General features: G+C 44.9%; 1 protein-coding gene across 2 annotated transcripts in view; it reads right to left on the reverse strand.

The window, feature by feature from the left end:
* The window catches only part of Vps13b (vacuolar protein sorting 13 homolog B), a 505,216-nt gene that overhangs the window by 1,767 nt on the left and 482,337 nt on the right, over window positions 1-21,112 (reverse strand). For both annotated transcript variants that reach the window (XM_042673185.1, XM_042673186.1), the window contains exons 56-61: window positions 19,143-19,948; window positions 14,697-14,873; window positions 12,561-12,731; window positions 5,498-5,674; window positions 3,567-3,669; window positions 2,704-2,953 (exon numbers count right to left, since the gene is read on the reverse strand). In XM_042673185.1, the coding sequence (XP_042529119.1) occupies window positions 2,704-2,953; window positions 3,567-3,669; window positions 5,498-5,674; window positions 12,561-12,731; window positions 14,697-14,873; window positions 19,143-19,948 (1,684 nt within the window). The remainder of the gene's footprint in view (window positions 1-2,703; window positions 2,954-3,566; window positions 3,670-5,497; window positions 5,675-12,560; window positions 12,732-14,696; window positions 14,874-19,142; window positions 19,949-21,112) is intronic.

Raw genomic sequence — 21,112 nt, forward strand, 5'->3', positions numbered from 1 at the left:
TTCTTAAGTGAGATTTTCTGAGAAAGCACCATCAAAGGCAGTTGGAGCTATAAATTCTTCCCACTCTGAAGTCCTGTAAGCTATCTAGGGTGTAGATCAAGCAGAGAGGGCATTTTTCAGTGCAAGCTCCAGGTCTGAGAATTAAGTAGCCACTGACCCTGCAGTAGTTTTTACCTACTGAGTATCTCTCAAAGGATTATAAACATTTTAATAACAGATTTTTAAGTTCTGAAGTAGTGGAATTGTAAAGAGTTACTTTATAATGTTGTATAGAGTCCAGAAACAGTGTAGTCAAGTGTCTTAAAAAGCTGAAAAAAGCCAGTGAGATAGTATAGAGATACCAAAGGGGCCTGTCTGGAGTAGGACATCCATTAAGAGTTCAGGTCTCATACTTTTGAGCTTGGGAAACAAAGGCCCCCAAGATTCACTGACAGTTGAAAGCTGTTCACTACCAGGCCAACACCAGAGCTCTGATGATATCATCTGATGGGGCCAGGATTCAGCTGGAAAGCTTTGAATACACAAAAAGGTTTAATTGCTCCTCCTGAACAGCAGCGCAGGAAACCCATGTTGTGAAAGGAGCCTGGCCAAGGAATAAATTGACCTTCTGACTCATTTTGAGCCTCTCAAAAGGGATTTCAGTAATGTGCCAGGCATATTAAGCAATTACCCCTTAAATGGCTGCATTTAACCAAGAAAAGCAAATGCTAATTTAAAAAAATTTGAAACCTGCCATATTTGAATATACTGGGTGATGTCATCTACAAATTAATTCCTTCCAAAATTCAAAGGAGCTGTGTTTCCTAGCCCTGGAGGCAAAAGCAATAAACCTGAAAGGCCATTTCATATAAAGAGCTTAAAATGCTGCTCTTGGTTCTCATTAGAAGGTAGGCTTCCTAACCAAGCTTTGTCTCTGGGCTGTTTGAGAAAGCAGAATGTGGAGGAACTGCATATCTGCCACTGCCAAGTGCAGGTGTGTGGAATTAGGTGCTGCTTGTTAATGGTTGTCTTGCAGTATTACTCTTAATGTTTCCTGCCTCTGTTACAGCCATTCTTTAATCTCAACCTCCTTTCACCTCTGGATATCAGGGAAGACCAGTACTAAATTGTCCAGAGCTCTGGTGCTTCTCATAACCTGGTGATTTCATGGTCTGAGCCTTGATAACTAAGGATGCTGACTCCCACTACCATCTCAACAGCCTCTGGAGAAACAGCTTTCTTCCCCTCCAACTATGGTAACCCTCTGCACACTCTTCTCAAATGCAAGATAGGAGAACCAAGATTGAAGACAGTGTAACAGAAAAAGATCAATCTTCGCTTAGAACAGTTTAAGATCTAAAGCATTTCCCAAGCCAGAAAAAGAAAAATGACAGTGGCTGATATTCTTAGGGTCTTCTTGTTAGGGACTAAGGACTAAGATAATGCTACTATCCTCTGCCAAGTCTTGTAGCTAGATCACTGCTGCTTTATTGTCAACTGGATCAGAAGATTTTTGGCAGATCTAACAAAGCCTGGACATCTGACCTCTGTTTATTCCCAGAAAGTCATCAACTCAAAGCAGCAGTGTAGTCCTGGTGCCAAGCCTCAGCATAAAGCTTGACTGATTGTGATCCAAAAAACTAAAGAAATCTTAAGAGTTGTTGTGGTTGGCTGTTTTCCATCTGCTCTCATAAGTGTACCCAAACATTGGTGTGAGGGAGAAATAGGCTCTCATATCAAGAAGAAAATGAGGAAGGAAGGAATCAGGAAGGACCTGCTGGGGACAGGCTTGTGTCCTTTTCTAAGATCACTTAATCTTCAGTAGGCTCTAGCTTGCTACTAATTACCTTTGTCTTGCAATATGGAAAAAAGAGGTACATTCCATAGGTGAACAATCAGGGTCCGTGGAATGGCGGTCACTTGGGAGGTAGAGGCAGAGTACCTTTTCCCATTGGTTGTACCTGCTTACTCTAGGCTAGACTGCAGGCAGCTGAGGCCATTCTGATCAGGGTTCATGTCTGACCCTTGACATTCCCCATGCTCCACCTGAGCATACATTCCACTTGGATTGTTTCCAGGAGCCTAAGCTGTCTCCAGGAGGTACCAGACAGGAAATTACCCCCATGGAACAGGGAAAACAGTGCCACAGGATACAAAGTTGTGGGTAGGAGAGAAACCTATTCACAAACTTATTACTCCCCAATTCTTGTGTTGGGCATAGAGGTGAGCAGAGGGAGGATGTTAAACTCCCTGGTTTGTCAGCTTGCAAAGGTCTTGCCTTCTGCTCTGATCTTGTTTGGTTTTGTCAGTACACCCATTCTTCTGAAGCAGTTTTCTGTACCCGCAGCCTCTCCCAGGTGGCATGGGGGCCAGGGAGCCTCCTTTGTGAGGTAACTGTCAAGAACTGCTGTCACGCACCTCACCCTCACTGTTTTGAAACTCCACTGTACTGTCTCTGGCACCCCCAACACCGTAACAGAGCCTTGTTTGAATCACAGGACAGGTGACCCTCAGGCTGGTGGTCCTGACTACCTACTGGGCTTTCTGCACGTTTCACTTGCACAGCTTGGTGGGGTCTTCCCAGTCCCTCTGTACATTCACCCCACCTCCTCCACAATTTTCCTGTGCAGCAGCTCCCTTGGTCTCCAGCAGCCACTCCTGAGACCCATAAATGCCTGCCTGGGTAGGCAGCTTGCCCTAATCACCCTGTTTTCTGGACTGTACCTCCATATCACAGGCCACTCTTGTTTGCTTGAGTTGCACGGTGAGGATGTTGCTTTGCTTGCTGTCCTGTGCACAGTCTATCTCGGTGACGGGAAAGGCCTGCTGCTGTGTGTCCTCGCTGATGCTCACCACAAAGAGCACTTCTGTTGTCAGCAGCAAGCACCCTTCATGCTCCTGGCCGGAGCCCCTCACCAGAACAACATCCAGGGCCATGTGGAGTTCTGGTCTGCCCAGAGACTGAAGCATTTTCCTGTTTAAAAGAAGGTAAGTGAGGCCAAGAGCTAGCTATGAAGACAGCCACTTAACTTGGGTACACTGATTATTGTAAGTAATCCCGTTATTTTACCTATAAATTCGAATTACTAGTTCTCATTGTGGTGAACAGAACCTGGTAAAGATATCTTTGAATCTATTTAGCTCTTTAAGTATTTTTCTCATTTAAAATGATAACCCTGATTAGAGCTCCAGTTCCCACAGGGAATCTGAGACCCTTCTGCAGGCCCAGGGTTCTCGACCCATGTACCAACCCTCCTTGAGGGGTCAGTGTTGAGAAGAGATTTATTTATTTATTTATTTATTTAGTGGACATGGAGTCTCCCTGTGTAGCTCAGGCTGGATTTGAATTTGCAATCCTTCTGCTTCAGTCTTCTGAGTGTAGGGATTACAGGTGTGAGCCATCACACCCAAGCTGTAAAGAGTTCTAAAGCCTTAAACCTGTGAGTTAGCAGCCTTTCCTTAGTCTTCTAGTGCATTCTAGCACATTAACTTCTCCTCTTGTGCTCCCCAGAAAACATGGACTGTTAGCCTGAGAACAAGCCAGGAGCTATCACATACAAGTAAAGGAAGTGTCTTAGTAATTTTACCAGACGTATTTGACGTGGCTGTTTGGAGCTTTGTCAGCATGCAGGTCACTTGGCTGATAGCGCTGTTTGGGAAGTTGAGAAAGTCCAGCTCCATGTAAAATACCTGTGGGGTAAGAGAAGTAAAGGAGCTTTACTAGTTTTCTGGGAAACAGTTTCAAGCTACAGTGATGTCACCTGCTTAGAGCCATCCATAAAATGTTACAGAGGCCAAAAATGATCTCCTGGATGCGAATGCAGAGACAGTCATTACACATTACACCGCCATGAACTCCAGTGATCTTATGTTAGCTACAAACTAAAATAGGAATATGCTCCAGTCCAAAAACACAAGCATTTGGAGGAAGCACAATGCTCCTGAGAGCAACTGGTGATGAACAATAGCTCACACATCATTTACAATTATGTGTTAAAAAGTCAAGATTAATAGTCAACTTCCCTGCTTACTTAATACTGTGTCACTACTTTTGTATCTATGCTATGGCTGGCCAAATAAAAAAAAACACAGATATACATATATAGAGACACATGGTTTGCCTAGATACAATATTTAAATGGTAAGTGCCTTAATCCAGCTGTTAAATGCAATTCCATATACATTTATGAGTGCTTTTGGGGCTCTGGTTTATTGCATGCTCTCCCGGGTGCCAGCACCAAATGAGGGCACCCAGCAGCAGCCACACAGGCCTCCAAAGAGCCTCTCTAGAACCAAAGATGGTACAGCATGTATGCTTTCTGAGGGCTTGTAAATGTTTATAAATGAGGCAGAGTCATTAGACTAAGAGTTAGTGGTTTGTAAAACCTTCAGTGTGGTAATAAAAGTTTTACAAGAGTGATGGAAACCAAAAAGGCCATGTGAAGCCCGGCTCTGAGCTGCTCTTACATAAGGCAGAGTCCTCAGCTCTGGGAAACACACTATTAGGGACAATGGCATTTTCAAACCATTTGTGAAATATGAGTTCTTTTTACCTCACTGGAGTCTGTAGCAAAAGGAATAGTGTTTTTATTCACAGGGAAGGCCTAAGCAGTTGATGGGGGTGAGTTACATTTTTTAAATCTTTAAGTTGTAGCTTTTCCCGTGAGGGAACGTGTCATCCACGGCAGAGAGGAAAGTAGAGAGGGAGCGGGAGGGAGGTGCATCACTCTGCCTGTGTGGTCTCTCCCAGGACGCTCTGGATGACTGCCTGGAGTGTGCACCGTCTTCTACTCCATCCTGTTCAGACTGTCTTGATGCCCTGGTCTGGCTCCATCCTGTCAGAGCTCCTGAGCTAGAGGATGCGTGCAGTGAAATGTAAGCTGCAGATGATCTGGCCAGATGCAGACAATGCTCAGTGAGTCCTCCTGGGGTTTGAGATGCCAGCTAGTGGCCTGCCTCCTGGCCAACGTGAATGAAAGCATAGGAAGAGATGCTTCCATTCATACCACTTGTACATGTGTGCAGGGAAGGCCTGCCATGAGTGCCAGGTCTCTTCAGGACTGCTTAGGGAAGGGGCTTTTCTTGCAGACCATTTGCCTTTGCTTCCATTGCCTAAGAGACTGCCTGCCTGCGGGGGAGCAGAACAGCATCTACAGGTGAAAAAGGAACCACAACCTTGAAGAGCTATGTGCACCTGCATTCCCCCACACAAAACCATCACGTACAGCCTTCTTCCTGTCTTGTTTCCAAATTGGGAAAAGGTAATCATTCTTTTTTCTGTTGCTCTCAACATCTAACTGATTACTTTTTATTAAATGCTGTGACGTATATTCTCAGAAATATTCTGTATTAATATTAGTATGAAATTACTGAGATCAGTAATTTCCTGATTCTACAATTAAAGTGTCATTCTTTGTATAAATAGATAAGCACAGGGAGACAATACTGCTCTTCATCATTTTCTCTTCACCCTTCCCTGGCTCACTGCAGGGAGCTCTGGGGAGCTCCACTCACTTACCATAGCCAGTCTGTGAAACAAGCTCGGCAGCTCCCCCGATGGGTTTTGTGAACACTCCCATTATTCCTTTCCCCACACCTGAGATGACACCCTTGGCCTTGTGTCCTGCTGAAGCCTGGGCCTCTGATGTTTTCTGGAAGTTCTGCATTGGCTGATCAACTATACCAGCAATTGCACCTGAAAGAGCAAAAAACTTCAGTAAGGACAGAAACTTAAAATCATCAGAAAATAAAAACTTCAATACGAATGCAGTTTTGAAAATGAATCCCTAGCCACGTGTAGTGTTATACATCTGCAATCCCAGTACTTGGGAGGTTGCCCAAGTAGAAGGATTGCAAGTTTGAGTTCAGCCTGGTAAGACTCTGCCTCTAAAATTTTAATTTAAAACAACAGCAAACAGCTGGTTGCTGGTGGTTCCTAGCTGTAATACTAGCAACTCAGTAGGTTGAGTTCTGGAAGATCAAGGTTTGAAGCAAGCCCAGGGAAACATCCAGATAATTCTCTTCAAAATAACTAGCAAAAAGCTGGGTTGGAGGCATGGCTCAAATGGCAGAGTATCAGCTATGAGCAAGAAAGTGAGCACCAGGCCCTGAATTCAAGCCAAGAAACAAATAAAACTGCCAAAAACAAATAAAACGACAACAAAGAAATCCCTCTTCCAAAACAAAATAAACAACGACAAAAAAGAATCTCTGGCCTCATTATCCATTTATAAGTACCTTTAGGGCTGTTTAGGTTAGATACTCTTCATCAAAAAAAGTTAGACACAGTCTAGGATTCAATAAACTTATCAGACTGTTCTGAAGTAACACCCATGTGCCTTTCCTCAGATATAAGGAAACAGTTCAGGGAGAAGACAAGACTTAACTCAAGAGGAGAGTGTGCCTGCACAAGCTAATAAAAACTTGCCCAACCAGGTGTGAGAAAACCTCAAGGGAGAGCCATCTGTCCCTGCTTTTAATAATTATTTAATAATTGAGTATTGTCAATATATTAATAATTACCTAATAAGAATAATCATACAGTTATTATTTCAAATAGTTAATCTACCTTTCATGCTTCTAGATGCTAGGGACTGTGTGAAGCACTTTATCTATAGGAGATCATTTAGCCTCATATTTTGTGAGTTGGACACCGTCTTTTTATTATTTTCCAGAAGAGGACACTGAAGTGCAGAGAGGTTAAGGACTTTCCCCAAGGTTACACAGCTATTAAGTGGCTGGACCTAACTTTGAGCCCAAGGAGACTGGGTGACAGTTGAGATCTTAGCTACCAACTAATTCACTTATCCTGTTTCTAAAGCAGATTCTTTTATTTGCCAATTTAGAAAAACTCTTCTTTTTCACTTCAACTGAGGCCTGGCTAATTAGTCTTCAATGTAGTCTAGCCAACCAAATCCTGCTTCATGAACTCGCTTGGCACAGCTTACCCCAAGGCCACCACACTGGAGCTTGAGGCCGGCCATGAACAGAAGGTGTCATGGCCACTACTAGATTCATTCTCCTTGCTCCTTTTTTTTTTTTTTCTTTTTTTTTTTGTCGGTCATGGGGCTTGAACTCTGGGCCTGGGCGCTGTCCCTCAGCTCTTCAGCTCAAGGCGAGCGCTCTACCACTTGAGCTACAGCGCCACTTCCGGTTTTCTGGTGGTTTATTGGAGATAGGAGTCTCACGGTCTCTCCTGCCCGGGCTGGCTTTGAACCGTGATCCTCAGATCTCAGCCTCCTGAGTAGCTAGGATTACAGGCGTGAGCCACCAGCGCCCGGCTAAAATTCTTCTTCTTTTTTTTTTTTTTTTGTCAGTCGTGGGGCTTGAACTCTGGGCTTGGGCGCTGTCCCTGCGCTCTTCAGCTCAAGGAGAGCGTTCTATGGCTTGGGCCACAGTGCCACTTCTCCTTGCTCCTTTTAATTCCACAGCCAAGGGTGAGATCTAGCGAAGTCTTGCCAGTCCTGACTTTTCTTTTCTTTTTGTCAGTTGTGGGGCTGGGCGCTGTCCCTGAACATTTCAGCTCAAAGCGAGTGTTCTACCACTTGAGGCACAGTGCCACTTCTGGTTTTCTGGTGGTTTATTGGAGATAAGAGTCTCATGGACTTTCCTTGCCCAGGCTGGCTTTGAACCATAAGCCTCAGATCTCAGCCTCCTGAGTAGCTAGGATTACAGGCGTGAGCCACTGGCACCTGGCTCTGACTTTTTATATGATGTTGTGGCAGCTTCCTTAAAGTAGAAGTAAAACTTTCTTTATACTTCTGGACAGAATTACAGCTTTAAACTCAAATCTGGTAAGATTAATGAAAATGCAGTCCCCCTGGTAGAAATTATAGAACACGTCAAATCCCATTATTCTACTTGCCACTAATTCAAAGTCCCTTTGGGTAAATAGATTTGCAGGAGTCAGTTAATGACCTGCTAATTTTTAGCAACATTCTGAAATTGAGCAAAATCCAGTAAAACAAAAGGCTACTTCCTTCATGGATTCCAGTCAACTGGGTTTGACAGAGTCATTTAAATTTATAAATCAATAGATTAAGAAATATCGAAGGTGACAGGTCTGCTTCCCAGGCTAGAGTAATGCCATCCAAACCTTGCAAAGAAATGACAGGGGTGAGGGGAGGGAGCTGTTCCTTGCTGGCTCAGGCGGCTCTGGCTTGGGGGCTGTGGGTCACTATTTTATCCAGGAACCAGTGTTTCCCTTGGCTACAGCTCTCCTCACTTTGTCAGAGACCTAGCAGGCCTGTCAGAGGCCTGACACGCTCTCCGCCTATAAGACTAGGGAGCCACATGGTGGGAGGAGGAGGCCCAGCAGTGCAATGGAGACGCAGGACTCCAGCCTTCTCTTCCAGCTATTTCATAACAGATAGCTCAAAGGGAAAAATACCAAGAACACAGCTTAGTGCTTGCATTATCTGACTCTCTGAAGGCTTCCATGCTTTAGAGTACAAAAATAAGTAAATGATTACAAATACAACAACCGACTAAATTACTGCCAGAGTTTCTGGTAGAAATGTTTTCTCTCAAGTGTGGCTTTCATTAAAGCTATTAAAACTGAGATGGAGGCAGGTGGCTGCCTCATTTAGAATCTTCTCCTACTTCCCTTTCATGTGCCAGCCCTGATCTGAGCAAGGAGCGTGGAGCCCTGAGCAGCTGTGACATCCACACAGGGTGCTAACTTTGGTCTGCTTAAGTGCAAACAGGTATCACAGTGAAATTCCCCTTTGATCTTCCACTTTCCCCAGCCACTGGCCACACAAAGGCTCCAGTTACTAAGGCTTTGATAGATAAACTCTTGGGGCAGCCAGAAAAGTGGGAAGCCCGAGTCCTATGACAAGGTGTTAGATTCCATGAGCTGGAGAAGAAACTGTCAGGTCACATGGCTTCAGCTCAGCCCCAGACTGTGCAAAGGGGAAAAGCAGCAGCTTCTCACTGGGAACCAGGTGTCACTAGCTCCCTTTGTGCTAACAAGCTGGAGAACAGAGGGGCCAAGATTATCTAAAAGTTATTCCCTGGTCTTTGCAAGACTGCCTGGAGGGAGACAGCTCCTCGGAGGGCCTTTCGAAGGCCTCTTCCTGAGGATAATCCAGCTAAGTCCACAACGGGTAAATTATTTACTGTCATACTCAAACTCTGCTCTAAGGCTTTAAGTGGTGGAAGCTGATCCCAAGACTTGTCTGTTGGCGATGGGCCCATGGGGTGGGCGGCCACATGGAAAGGGCTGTGATGTGATGAAGCAAGGCATGGAGGGAAGAGCGCGCTGGGATGGGGAGGGGTTCTGGTGGACTCCAGACTCCAAGTGCTGAGCTGAGCTGTGGAGCCACCTTTTCTTCACCCTCAGCGCTAGGATGAGGCCTTTCTCACAGAAGCAAGGAACTGTAGTGGTTCCCTTTACTGCTCCTATGACTTGTTCCCAGCACAAGGCAGGAATGCTTGGTTACTGATCTATTTTGATGCTGCTGATCAAATGGTGTGTGGTTTCATTTCATGCCGTGAGTGTGTGCGTGCGTGTGTGTGTGTGTGTGCATGCGTGTGTGTGTGTGTGTGTGTGTGTGTCTGTCTGTCTGTCTGTCTGTCTGTCCTGGGGGCTTGAACTCAGGGCGTGGGCTCTGTCCCTGAGCTTCTTCTTTGCTCAAGGCTAATGCTCCACCACTTGAGCCATAACTGCACTTCCAGATTATTTTTTTGTAGTTTAGTGTAGCTGGGATTTACAGGTATGAGCTACTGGTGCTTAGCTGTGGGTCTTTTTTTTTTTTTTTTTGGTTACAATAGGAGAGGAAGAGGTGCAGGCTGGGATTCTAAGTTGCAGGTCACCACTGCAGACAATGAAACCACACAGCAGACATTCCAACTCAAAGCCAACTTTTTTGGTCAGAAGAGATGAGCAAACTGAAAAGGAGACACTTAATGCAAACCCAATTGCTGATGGCAGACTCTGGTGTCAGCTGTCTCAAGTGTTATTTCTTGATATGCATAGCAGCTCCATCTCTCACTGGAGGGGAACACCCAATCTACCTATCACAGGCCTGTCTTGTTGAATTCTGAAAGATACCCAGAGAGTGAGCAGGAAATAGAGATATGAGGCCTATGGAAATCCGGGTAGGACCCGGAGTGGGTGCTCTCCAGTTGTCCAGGCTCCAGGGAAGAGAAGCAAGTGTGACTATTTCAGGAAGTGGATTTGGTAAATGTGGGCAAAGTTAACGACAATTTTGCAGGCCAAATGGTTTTCCCCCATCTTTTACTTTGGAAACTGTTATAGAGCTCATCCCAATGCCCTGGTAGCCTCTCCCAGCTGGCAAAGCTTTACCCTTGCTGACCTGGGACAGTGTGGTTGAGTTTTAGGTGCTTCACAGCAATCACACAATCCCCAAGAGAAGCATGAAACCCACAAAACCCAGACACATCCTACCCTGGAACTTTCAACTATTAGATAGATAGTCCTACCCCCTGCAGGTTTCCAGGCCTGGGGTAGGCCCAGGTTCCTGTCCTTGCCAGAGGAAAAATGCTCTGGGCAGTGACTTCATCTAAGCCTTGGGGTGTCAGGATCAGGTAAGATGACATACGGGAACATGCTTTCTCAAGCCAGTTTTCATATTTTTAGTAACTGGGTAATTAAAATTTCAGCCTTATAAAGGAAGAAACTGAACAAGGAGAATATCAATTTCCTTACCAGGGGTTTCAAATCATTACATAGTAATAGCTCTGAGTTAAATTAGGTATTTCATTGTGCATGGCAATTTTAAACACCATTTCCAGTGATGAATAAAATGATGACAATCTATACATTTCAACTTCTCCTGCTTCTCCTTTCTTTTTCTTCCCACACATCTGGTAGCTCTGGGGCCAAGTGTTCAAATAACCCAGAGGTTCTGAGACACAGGCTTTGAACCTTTGGACAAAAGGACACTGCTCTGGTCAGGCTGGAGATACTGAGGAGTCAGAAGTACCCAGTGGTGGCAGGTATGACAGACGCTCATGGGGAAGTTATGTCACCCTCAGAACTCACGGGTTTCTAGAAATTACCAGACTCAGAAGTACCACATGAGCTCTCAGTACCACATGATAGTCTATAATCATTAGCATTAAAAGGTCCCAAAGTACCAAAATGATGACGTGGAGGCCCCCAAGATAACCTCTTCTAGTTATAGTGATTTAATCCATTACATTAAACTAGTGCAAGAATGATCCTGCCATGTTAAAGGGCTCTCTGTTGGAACACTAGTTGAAACCAGGCAGCACTTAAGAGTTTGTTTGCTACCAGAATATAATGCTGACAAGTGCTGCATGCCAGTGTGGACTCTATGCCTCATCTGGCTGCCCATCATTATTTCTGAGAACAGTATTATCAGCTCTACTTTATAAAACAGACAGCAAGGATCAGAGAAGCTAAGAGCTTGCTTGATGTCATACATACAGGACTTTGATCATCTCTTTTTGAGTCTGTCTGTATATCTGAGGAATATGGTCAACCCACTGCACCATACCACCTTTCAAAGAAGCCCATCACCTTTGAGTTGCTTGGTCAAGTTGGGAATGCTCCTCTAGATTACTCATCACTGGTCATTAGCTTCCCACTGTCCTTGGCATTAGCACATGACAGTGATGTAGACCACTGGTTGCTGTTACCTAAATAATTTCTAATAACTTAACCTGCCCTTGTAACATTTTATTGTTTCCTCTCTCAGCCTGGGCTGGCGGTGCGGGGGGCTGAGGAACTGCAGGGAGAACTTGAAGCATTTCAGGCTCCTCTTTTCTCCCCTGTGCTCTGCACTACTTTGGTCACTTTGATCTCTGTGAGGCTATCCTCCCTCAGACATGGAGAAGGCAGGGTGCCAAGCAGTACAGTCTTAAATTCCTTCGCAAGCAAATAAACAAAAATGCCCTTGAAAACCCTGCGCTGCAAACTCTCATCTCTGAAGCTTCCTTTACAGATTTTTCCAGAGCAACTTCTTTTCAAACATTTGTAATACTTTGAAATAACTATAGCAATCTTCACCTCAAACTATACCATCTGGCTTCTCAACAAATAATAATTGCTCTGAGTCAGACTGATCTATATAAATAAATAAACAGAAGAAGCCAGCTCCTCACCAAAGTTTATACGCATGTGCACGTCACTGGAGAGCTGTTCAAAGGCAAGCGTCTGCAGTGTGTGGAGTAGCGGAGCCAGTGCTTCACAGTGCTGCTTCAAACAGCAAACAGTTGTATACTGCTCTCCTGTGTGGACACCTCTGTGCTCAGAGGGTGTCCTATGCAACTATCCTTGTTTGGAGGTGTGGCAGGCTCAAGCCAAGCCAGGCTCAAGCATGGTATAGTACAGGCCAGCTTCTTCCCCCAGCAGGTCCTGGGATAGTCCCTGTCAAAGCCACACAATGGCTCTGGAAGTGGGGTCCTGACCCAGTGCCCCACAGATGTACTACAGAGGCATACCTATCCTATCCTCTCTAACCCACAGCTTTGCCTACAGAAAGGAGGTGAATTCATGGCCACCCTCCGAGAAGAAAGAGCTGCCAATCCTGGGAAGAGCCTGACCTCAACCTGCAGAGGTAGAGTGCAGAGGGAAGTGCCCAGCCCCTTACCAAGTAGGCTGATTCCCAGCCGGGATAGGCCCTGTCGCAACCCCTCGCCCAGACTTTCTGGGAGCTGTCGCCGCCACTCTTCCTGCCGGTGGAAGTGCTCCTCATCCAGTGAGAGTCGGTCCATGTTTCGGGCCAGGCTGGTGGCCAGGTTGGTGATGGAGGTCAGGGTACCTGAGGGCACAAGAGATGGGTTTGGCTTCCTTGTCATATGTCTAGTGGGCCCCGGGTGTGGTCCTTGAGGGCTAGGTAGGTGGGCTGAGGAGAAAGGCAGTGGCAGCACCTAGTCCCTCCTGGACATGCCCAGTGGGGAACAATGGTGCTCTGCTGCCGGGCCATTTGCAACAAGGGCTTCAAATGAGCTTCCTCGAGTATCCTGTCACTCTTTAAGGGACTTGAGTAGGAATCTCTAACCAGAGGCTGAAAAAAATGCAGTATCTTTCCAATCAATGTATTGTCAAACTTGGTTAGTTTTGAAGTCCACAATGAGACCCAGTTTTGAAGGCTATTAATTTGCCTGCTCTGATTTTAAAGGTAAAGGTTCTGTTGGATTATCGATGGATTGTAAAGCAAGCATTTCCACTTTAGGAATAAATTTTGTATCCTTATTATGACTTCATTCTTATTTTTTTGAGACATAATCTTGCTGTGTAGCCCAGGCTGGCTTTGAACTTACGATCTTGCCTCAAACTCCTGAGTGCTGGGATTATAGGTATGCACCACTACATACATCCAGCTCTGACTTCATTTTAAATGTTTTCAGCTGGTATTCTGAGGCAATAATTATTGCACCACTGAGACTTTTGATGTTCAGGATATTAATGAAAAAAAAGGTGAGGACAACAAAGAAAGAAAAGCTATGGTTTTTCTAAGAAAAATAACTTCAGCCACTTGCTGAAAGCAGGCCCAACACCTCTAAGTCAGCTCATTTGCTAATCAGATATTTGGAGAATAGCAGATATTGTTCCATAGCATCTTTACTAATGGTCTGAAAAGAACACACACACACACACACACACACACACACACACACACACACACACACACACACACACACTTCCAAACCAACACACCAAACAAGTTAGAGAACAAGTGTAAAAGACATTCAATGAGTCAGGATGCTAAAACTACCACTGAAATTCAATTTAGCAGGTGTTGGTTGTCGTATTTTAAGATAAAAACAAAAAGCACAGAGATTCCAGTGTCAGAAGCGAGAAAGCCGCCAGGGGCTCATCTGCGAGTCTGCAGCCCAGGCCCTGGCCTCCCGTGCTTTGGAGCAGGGGAGGGCCCTCCTCCTTGTCCCTGGAGTTTGTTTTTATTGCTCCTGCTGTTCCCTTGCCAGCCCCTTTTCTATGGATCATACATTCTCATATTTCTAGTTCAAGTTTTCTTTTAAGGCCTGCTAGAGACTCCCCCAATCTGTCCGCTTATAATGGAGTTTCGGGACTATCTACAGTACAATGCCTTTTATAGGGAAGAAGGCCTTTGCCTGTTTTCCCTGCCTCCTGCTGAGAAGAAAAGGGGACTCAGATGGCCCTTGTTAGTCCCTCAGTCCCTGCCAACCTGACCAAAACATCCAGCAAACACACAGGGATGAAACGAAAACATTCTTGTGGGAAGCAGCTTGGTCTTCCTGCCCTGTGGCCTACGTGAACCACCAGATGGCACTGTTTACGTGTCATGCTACAGCAAAACTGGCTGTTCACCTCCAAATCAGCATCCATGTCAAAATGTATCCACATCCTTCAGAAAGTTATGACAACTGTTTCTACGCTTAAAAAAAAATAGTGAGGCACCGAGTGTAGGATTTCTGATGTTTAGCAGAAATCTTGAGCACCTTTAATATTTCTGCATTTATCACACAGAGTAGTGGTTGGCCAATCCTTGTTTTTCCAATAGGAGGTTTAAGATCTTAAAGTTTCTGAAACATTTGCACACACTTCAGGCAAGCACCGATCTGTTTAAAACATAAGGCATATGTGAGCTATGTTCCAAGTCTGACTTTCGCTGCAAGCTACCAAGACAAACAAAGTTGGAGCAATGTAAATGTATTTAAACCTTTTAACATGTTCTTTATAAATGAGGAGGATAGGAAGGAACCGAAGGTAAGGCATTATTATCACAGGAACTAGCAGCTACCTTTAGAAATGTGCTTCACAAATGATGTTGTCCCTCTGGAAACTCCGCTCACAAAGGCTCCTGGGCCTCGAGTCAGCCCCTCATAGGGAAGCCTGAAGAAGTCCGAGATCCCATTTCCTATGCTTCTCACCAAGCTTGCTGGGCTGCCGAGGATTTCCAGAGACCCCACCACCCAGCCTGCAAAGCACCAAGGGGAAAGGGTTACTTTCAACGTTTGTGAAAATGTGGCACCTTCCCTGCAATCCATTTTTCACAGTAGAACTGAGAACGTAATAAGCTTTTTTGGAGCAAAGTATGGGAAATAACTCATTCACTGTGAATTCATAAATAGCGAACTTTCATACTTCATAAATCAAAGTGATCCTCTGGCGGCCTCACAAATGGCTTTAGTATGACTTCCTCGCCTGAGTTTCCTGAACTCCTATAAAGAGATGCGTGTGCAGGGGGCACACTCCCACCTGCCCAGGAAGGTGCTCTCAGGGTTGCAGGTGCTCGGGGCTGGGCAGGCTCTCCAGGCCCCATGGGCAGCCACGCAACAGGAGTAGGAGCAGCTGCCTGCCTGGTGGGGGAGGCCAATACTGAATGGGGTGTTGTGAAGGGGATGCAAACTTCCGACAAGGATGGAGGAGTTACTTCTAATCTTTCCCAATCCTACCAAGTTGAGTGCTTCCCTTTGGAACTGAGCTAGAGCCAGACAAATGTCTCCCCTTTAGCCCTAACTTCGGTTGTGTAAATATCAGTGACAGGGACATACTGATTAGGTTAGTGAGAGGGGAGTGTTCTGTGCCGCAGTCTCGGGAGGGTAGCTCTGGATCTGGTTTCCTATTTAAGCCGGAGCTTGCCAGGAGCTGGCCTTCTCAGCGGCCTGCACACTGTCTACTGCCTCTTGGTAATGGGGCAGTGATGCAGTCTGTAGTGGCTGCCCTTCAGGGCTGTGAGCTCAGAAGACTGCAGGGGCAGGCAAGGGCCAAAGTGAGGAGAGGAGGAATCTGAAGAGACAACTGCCTTCCCGGGGAAGGCTCTGGGGACAGTCTGGGGAGCCATGCCTCCCTCAGCAGCGCGGCCTGGGAGGACCAGCCTGTGACGGAGCCTGAGGCAAGGCACCAATCCATGCAGACCACGGAGGTGTGAGTGAGTGCACGAGGCAAGACAGGGTCATAGGGATTTCCATCAATGTGGGGCCTGTCTTTCCCCTGGAACATTAGAATGGTGACACCAGGATTGAAGTCAAAGGAGAGAGTAATTGATAAGACGAATATGCAAATGGAAGGTCTGTGGAGGTGGGGGCTTTAGTTCTCCCGCACCTGTGCCACAAAAATATCATCATTTCTCTTCAGCTATGCCCAGGTTAATTTACGGGGAAGGCTACCCTTGGCATGAGAGGCACAGGCGAATTCAACATGGTGTTACCATGTGCCCAGTCTCACAGTCAGGGAGCAAAGGAAGACATCAATCGCACATCTCCACTGATGAAACACAGGAGCTAGCTTTCCATTCCAGGTTTACCTCATTCCCAGACCCCCACCTCCCACAAGCCCAGGCTGCACGGAGCAAAAGATCAAGGAGGATGCCGTTAAAGGCTGTGAATATGCTCCCTTGGAGAATAAAGAAATAGCAGAAGAGCAGATTACTCTCAGCCTGGAATGGTCAAAAGTTTCCCTCCCCAGTCGGGTCTATAGCTATCGTAACTTCCTGTTTCTTCAAGGACTCAGTATTTGAAGATAGAAGATGGCTTCTGCCAAGCAGAGAGACCTCTCTGTGACAAGCCTATTCAGGTGAGTGAAGGAGGAGGGGGTGCAAAGGGAATGGTGGGGAGGACACTGGAGAAAGCTCCCGTCTCCTCATTCAGCCCCCACCCATTTTGACAGAAATTGCAGAAGAGAGGCCTTTGTAATTCTCAGACGCATGGGACTGGGATCCCCAAGGTTATACGACCCATGGAGGCCTGAAACCACTGCCTACAGCGAGGGCCCAGCTGTGGAGCAGATAAGGAGCGAGACAACATACTGAATGACACTTGAGTTAGCCAGAAAAGAACAGAAGTATCCAAGGATACTTACTCCTTGCTTACCAATTCTCCTCTAAAAACAGTCACCCCTCAGATCCTAAAATCCAAGGACACTCAACACCTTGTATAAAATGGTGCAGTACTTGCATATAACCTGTGCAAATCCTCTCCTATACTTTAAATCGTCTATAGATAACTTGTAACATCTAATACAATGTAAATTCTGTAATGTAAATTCTAAAAGATCTTAGGCAATAATGACAAGAAGAACAGTACAAATGCAATTCTTTTTTTGGAGATATTTTCAATGTGTAATTGCTTGGATATACATATGTGGAATTCAAAGACAGAAGGCCAGCTGCACATCTTTTGCTTAGCTGTTAGGAAATGTTGTTGATAAAGACAGTCTACCTGGCTTTGTAGCAAATTGAGACTTTGGAGGTAGATAGACAAGGACCTCAGGAAATTCTCAAGCTCACATTCTTTCCTTCAAGTAGGGTTACTCATTTCTAGTTACCATTTATTTATTTTTAAAACTTCTTTAAGTGACTCACTGCAGATTTCCCTAGAAATGAGGTCAGGGTGTTTTTCTGGTCATTAGAACCAGGAAACTTCTACTGTCCAATGGGTAAAAGCTGACCCAAGTGAGTGCTGGAAGCAGTGTGCTCTCAGGCCAGTTTTCTCCCACTCTGTGCTCCGTTGCTATTCTACCTGGGGTGTGGTAGCCTCCAGCTGCCTTTCCATTTTGAGCTTCTTCAAGCACTTCTTTTTTCAATCCATTTTAGACCAGAAGCTTTTAGGGACAGAGTTTTCCATAGGCTCTAAAAAAATTGGCCCTTTGTATTAAAATTCCTTGTCTTGGTATAGAGTGAACCTGGCACATTAAGAAGATTTTTAGGTGGATTATAAAAAATTCTAAACAGAATGTTTTTGTGAGAGCTCATTAAAAACACAACACAAAACAAAGAGATAGATCACTTTAGCGTACAGGCTGCAGGGGACATAGGTGGAGCCTCTTCTCTGGTGCATTTACCAGATGGACACTTCAAGTATCTCATGATCACCCAATGCCAATGTGAAGCTGCTTTCTTCCCTGGCCTCAGCTCAGAGCTGAGTAATGCACGTGGCTGTTTCTCGTGTTAAATGCACAACGGAGAGAATACGTTTTAGAATGGTTTGTAAACATTTCATTTGAAAAGCTGATTCTTTTTTATGACGTCTTAGCAAGAGGGAAATATTTTCTTTGCTGTTATGCAAACTATCAAAATAATAGGTTTGGTAGGGCCCTGTCTCTGATAATTGTCTTTTTTTTTTAATATCTGGTTAGCTCTGTTAATTTCTATGACAATTTTGTTGTGGAAGAGATGTAATCTTACCAGTATATTACAATTACTGGCATTTGACCAATGCTACAATCTGAATCTTCAACGGTAATGCATTTAGCAAGCACAAGGTCACAAAGAGCCTTCATTATTTTCAGAAAGCCAGACTTCTGCTCTCTTTACTGGAGGGGGCCTGACAAGGCCAAATTGGGATGCTGTTCTGGGCTTGAATCATTAGGACCATGAGGAGACGATCAAGCAAGCTGCCTGATTAACCTTGGCTCAGGAACATCTGCTTCAGTGCCGAGTACTGTATTCTGAGACCAAATGGTCCTCAAGATAATCTGCAGCACAATACTTCCCATATAAGATTCTGCACACATACCAAACACTCTTTGAAGGCTTTCCCAACTAAACCGAAAACAGAAGCTTTATCACTCCCTCTGGGCCCCTGAGGAAAGCACAACCCACCTAAAAGTACTAGTGCATACCACCTATTTGTTACCAGAAGGTGGTAAGGATGAAGGAGAGCATTCTTCCTACCTGGGCTCAGGTATGTGGAGTGGCTAAGACACCACTTTGCTCTGTGTACACTGACTCTGGAGAGGCAGAGCTTGTGCATCACATGCAGAGCACACAAGTGCTCAAATCTCTCAACGACAAGCATTTACTAGCAGCAATGAGGAACAGTGACCACCTAGAACTGGGCTCCTTTTGGTCCCAACAGCTGAAGGTGGGCTGATTTTCTGGCTGTGCTAGTATGTTGAGAAAGGGTCATATGCTGCAAGTTTCTAATTTTTTTTTTCTAAATTGAACTAAAATCTAAGTCATGCAACAGTGAAAAATATGGCAACTATTGTCAGAATATTTACTAAATGTAAAGTAAAATGCTGAGTACTTGACATAATTATATTTGCTCCTCCCCACAAGAAAACACTTTATAGATGAGGAAATGAAGATTTAAGGAGGTTTAACAACTTGCCCAAAGGGCTTAAACAAGTGGAGTCTAGACTTCTATCTAGTTTGGTTTCATTGCAAAACTCTACTTTTCAGCTATTGCTTTCCATAGTTTTGGCCCAGGCACTAACTTATCATAGACCTTTAGCTTTTCCTCACCTGCTCTGAACAGAGCCCCAGCAGCGTAGTGCATGGCCAGGGCGTGGACCAGCTGCCTTGCGGTGGTGAAGATGGGTCCTCTTTCAAACACTGAGAAGGAGAGAGGAGTGTGGTCGGAGGCTATGTACAGCTTGAGGGAAGCGTGGATGCTGACAAGCAGGTTCACTGGCTGGATGACCAGCTTCCGTAGCCTCACCGGGTTCACTAAGGCCCTGGCATGCTGTCTCACCTGTAGAGGCAGCACTTGTCTATCCCCAGAGAGCTGTGTGGCACGGCTAGCCAGTCTGCTGTGAGGAAGGTAAGTCTCAAACAAAGTTTTAATGTAGTACACAAAAGTGTCCTCCACATATAACCGGGCAGGCTTCAGTTCGAAACTGAACTCATGGACATCAAGCAGGAAGCTACTGCCATCAGTTACTGTGATGTGAAGTTTGATGAAGCAATTCTCCTTGTATTCTTCCAAATCCCTGCTGGAGACAAGGAGACTCTGCATTTTGGAACACTGAATAGGTTCTGTTTTCTCTCCTTGGCAGACCAAAACAGCGAAGTGGAAATTGGACTTGTTGTAAAGCTGGTTGTCCAGCTGCAGGTCCCCACAGAAGACTTCCACAGAGTAAAGCTGGAAGAGAGTGGCCGCAGGCTCTTCCCCAGAGAGGGCACTGGCTATAGGGGCCACGTGGAGAAAAACATTGTCTAGTGTGAGCCTCAGAAGTTCAGACGATGCTCTGGGGTGAGTGAGGTCATCAGATATTGCCAGGCTCAACTGAGTGACAAACATTTTAAAGGTAATCATCTTTTCCAGAGTTCTAGAGGAGAAAAGGAAACATTATTCTCCCCAATTTTCCTTCTTTTTAAAATAACAGTGTCTTATTAAACACCTCCTAATAGGACATCAGATTCTCATAAGAGACAAATAAGAACTCAACTGTCAGTACATTGTGTGTAGACAGAGCCAGCCACACTAGAAGAGTATTGGGAAATGCTCCCGATGGGACTATTACAAGTTCTTGTCATGTTTCTGTATGTGTTTCCCTTATCAACACCAGATTTTTACTCCAGAATCCCATTAGCTTTTGTCATGATGAGAACAAGACAAAAAGATGAATAAAATAACTAAGAACCTTAAATTGAAAAAGTGAGGCAAACAGAAGAAAGCTCAGCATTTGCAGCATGCTGCCTTCCCTGTGCCCCTAAGGTGTACCTCAGGATTCTGCACTCATTGCTCAAGGTCATCACTCCCGCAATGCATCCTGTTCTAGATTACTTTTCTTTTCCTTGCCAACAGCTCATAAACATGCTGTTATTTCTCTTCTCTTAGATAAACCCTTATGACTCCACTTCCTTCTCTACTTAGCACTCATTTCTCTGAAACCCTTTATAGAAAAATTCTGAAGTATTTGCTATACATTGTCTCCTATTCTTCTTCTCTGTTCTATGAGTGTGCTGCTAGCTGAATTATATATCATAGTTTGACAAAACAACTCTTTTCAAAGTCACCAGTGACTTCCATTTGGCCAAAGCAATGATGGACTTCATTTTATGCTTACTCAAATTACTCATGACATTTGACATTACTGGGAACTTTCTCTCCCATCACACACAATTTTTTAACTGTCTTTACTGAGATCTTCTCTCTGGTCACTCATGCTTAGTTGTCTACATGAATCCTTCCTTCTCTTCTAGCAGACCTCTTAAGTTAATGGTCTCTAGGACTCAAGCCATCGTCCCACTTTTCTTCCCCATCACCACTGATTCTTTGGGAATCTTAGCTAGTCTCATGTCTTGAAGTACCACTACTATGTGGATGCCTAGAATTCCAATCTGCCTGTCCATATAGTCACACTGAGAAGGCTAAATGATGTCTCCAACTCAGTTGGTCATGACATCTGTGTATTCAAATCTTGTTCTTACACCCTCAAATCTCACGCAGCCTTTTCTATTCAGTTAATGGTATTCATAACCTACCAACT

Source organism: Dipodomys spectabilis, unplaced genomic scaffold (assembly GCF_019054845.1).
Source record: "Dipodomys spectabilis isolate Male_0828 unplaced genomic scaffold, ASM1905484v1 ptg000783l, whole genome shotgun sequence".
Taxonomy (NCBI): domain Eukaryota; kingdom Metazoa; phylum Chordata; class Mammalia; order Rodentia; family Heteromyidae; genus Dipodomys; species Dipodomys spectabilis.